The following is a 2,293-nucleotide window of genomic DNA, read 5'->3' on the forward strand; positions in this document are numbered from 1 at the left end:
CACCTTATTAATTGTGTACACCGTGTATCTTGCGTGTGCACGTCGGAAACAACAAAGTGTCGTGGAGAAACCATGTAATGGGTAATGGTCCCATGGAGAAGGGGCTAAGATGAAAAGTGCCATAACACATGAAAGAATTTTGGAACATACAGCTGTTAGTTTTAAAAGATAGAGAAGAAACGTGTTCAATAGGGTCGTTAGTCAATGGACAAAATTATCCCCAGGGCTGCAACAATAAATTTGCAACACTCAGCTAACCAGTTTCAAATTCCCAAAGAAGCTGAGAACCACATACCATGGCTCAAACATTTTCTAACAGTGGCAGAACCAATGAGGTTTTGGTGGAGGACAGGGCAAGTGTTAGAACATTCATATTAAATAGGCCTAAGCAGTTGAATGCACTTTCTTATTAAATGATATCTCGGCTGTTGGAACTTTTCCATGCAAGTGAAGGAGATTCAAATGTGAAGATAATAATATTGAAGGGAAATGGAAGGGCTTTCTGTGCTGGTGGTGATGTTACAACTATTGTTCGTAATATTTGCCACGGTAACTCGAAATGGGTTGCTGATTATCCCCGTCAAGAGTTTACCCTTAACTATGTGATGGCAATATATAGCAAACCCCAGGTTTCCATCCTTAATGGAATTGTCATGAGAGGTGGACTTAGTGCTTCTGTACATGGTAGATTTCGAGTTGCAACAGAGAAGTCGGTTTGTGCTATGCCTGAAACAGCTTTGGGACTCGTTCCTGATGCTTCTTATTTTTATTCGAGGCTTCCAGGATTCTTCGGGAAATATGCTGGTCTTACTGGTGCTAGGTTGGATGGTGTTGAAATGCTTGCTTGTGATCTAGCAACTCATTTTGTACCCTCGGAGAGGTTGCCATATTTAGAACAAGCATTAGCTAAAGTCAATACTAGTGATCCAGATGTTATTTCTGCCATCATTAGTCGCTTCTCTAACATACCAAAGCTGAAAGCAAAAAGTCCTTATCACAAGATGAAGATTATTGACCATTGCTTCTCTCGGAGAACAATCGAAGAAATCATATCTTCTCTTGAAAATTGTGAGGCTTTGAACAAGAAGGATGAGTACTGGATCTCTTCAACCATCCAATCGCTGAAGAAAGCATCCCCGACAAGTCTTAAGATTTCATTGAAATCAATAAGAGATGGGAGGCTGCAAGGTGTTGGTAGTTGCCTAATTCGAGAGTATAGGATGGCTTGTCATGTGTATAGGGGAGAATTCAGCATAGATTTTTTCGAGGGATGCAGAGCCATACTCATCGACAAGGATAGAAATTCTAAGTGGGAGCCCTCCAGACTGGAACTAATTACATATGATGACGTTGATCGTTACTTCTCCAAGATAGATGATGAAGATTGGCAAGACCTAAAGCTGCCTCCAAGATCAAACTTGCCTCCATATGCAATTGCCAAACTTTAAAGTTCACTTCTCTACGGCATGCTGCCTTTTCACTACATCATTTTAAAACTTTTATTTTTATTAGGAAGTGGTACACCAAATAAATTCACATCACTCCAATGTATGAAATACTAAAAATCAAGCCTAAGGAAAGATATATTGCTATACAATACTTGCCAGAGTTGTGTATACAGATATGCACATCATTTGATTGAATTCTGATGTCCACCCTCAAGAACAATGGTAGATTGTATTAATAAATAATTTGCAATGTAGTTTCTGTAATCAGAGATAAGTATCGGTCTTAATTTATTGCAATGAGAGAACCTGCATACTAGTCTTCCGCTGGGAAAAATAAGTTGGATTCTTTATATGATTTTGGACAATTCTCATCTTATGAATTAGCTCTTGGGATTGAGTTAAGCACAAAAGTTTCTCATCTCTTGAGTTAGCTTTTAGAATTGATTTAGGCAATTTTTTTTTTATATATATATATTTTGTAATTATATGATATGTGAATTGTGATCCATCTTCATAATTATTTTTGGAAGGAAACGTAGATGCTTCATGGGTTCAAGCAACAACCTCTTGTAGAAATGTAGGGTAAGACTGCGAACAATAGACCGTTGTGGTCCGGCTCTTCCCTAGACCCCACATAGCGGGAGCTTAGTACACCGGGCTGCCCTTTTTTTTTTTTTAAGGAAAGTAGAAGCTATCTTTCAGAAGTTGGAAAAAAGTAGTTTTTTCTCGGAAGCACTTTTGACCAAGCACAAATTGCTATTCTGATATCGGAAAAAAGTGATTTTCAAAATGATTAGCCTAACACAAACTGCTTCTCCCCAAAATACTTTTGAAAAAGCACTTCT

The 2,293-nt window shown here is 38.3% G+C and overlaps 1 protein-coding gene across 1 annotated transcript; it reads left to right on the forward strand.

The window, feature by feature from the left end:
* The first annotated feature begins 364 nt into the window (after positions 1-364).
* LOC132618443 (3-hydroxyisobutyryl-CoA hydrolase 1-like) lies at positions 365-1,460 on the forward strand. Its single transcript, XM_060333499.1, has one exon. The coding sequence runs from the start codon at positions 414-416 to the stop codon at positions 1,446-1,448; it is 1,035 nt and encodes a 344-aa protein (XP_060189482.1). The 5' UTR covers positions 365-413; the 3' UTR covers positions 1,449-1,460.
* Positions 1,461-2,293: the final 833 nt, after the last annotated feature.

This window comes from Lycium barbarum, chromosome 11 (genome assembly GCF_019175385.1).
Source record: "Lycium barbarum isolate Lr01 chromosome 11, ASM1917538v2, whole genome shotgun sequence".
In the NCBI taxonomy this organism is placed as follows: Eukaryota; Viridiplantae; Streptophyta; class Magnoliopsida; order Solanales; family Solanaceae; genus Lycium; species Lycium barbarum.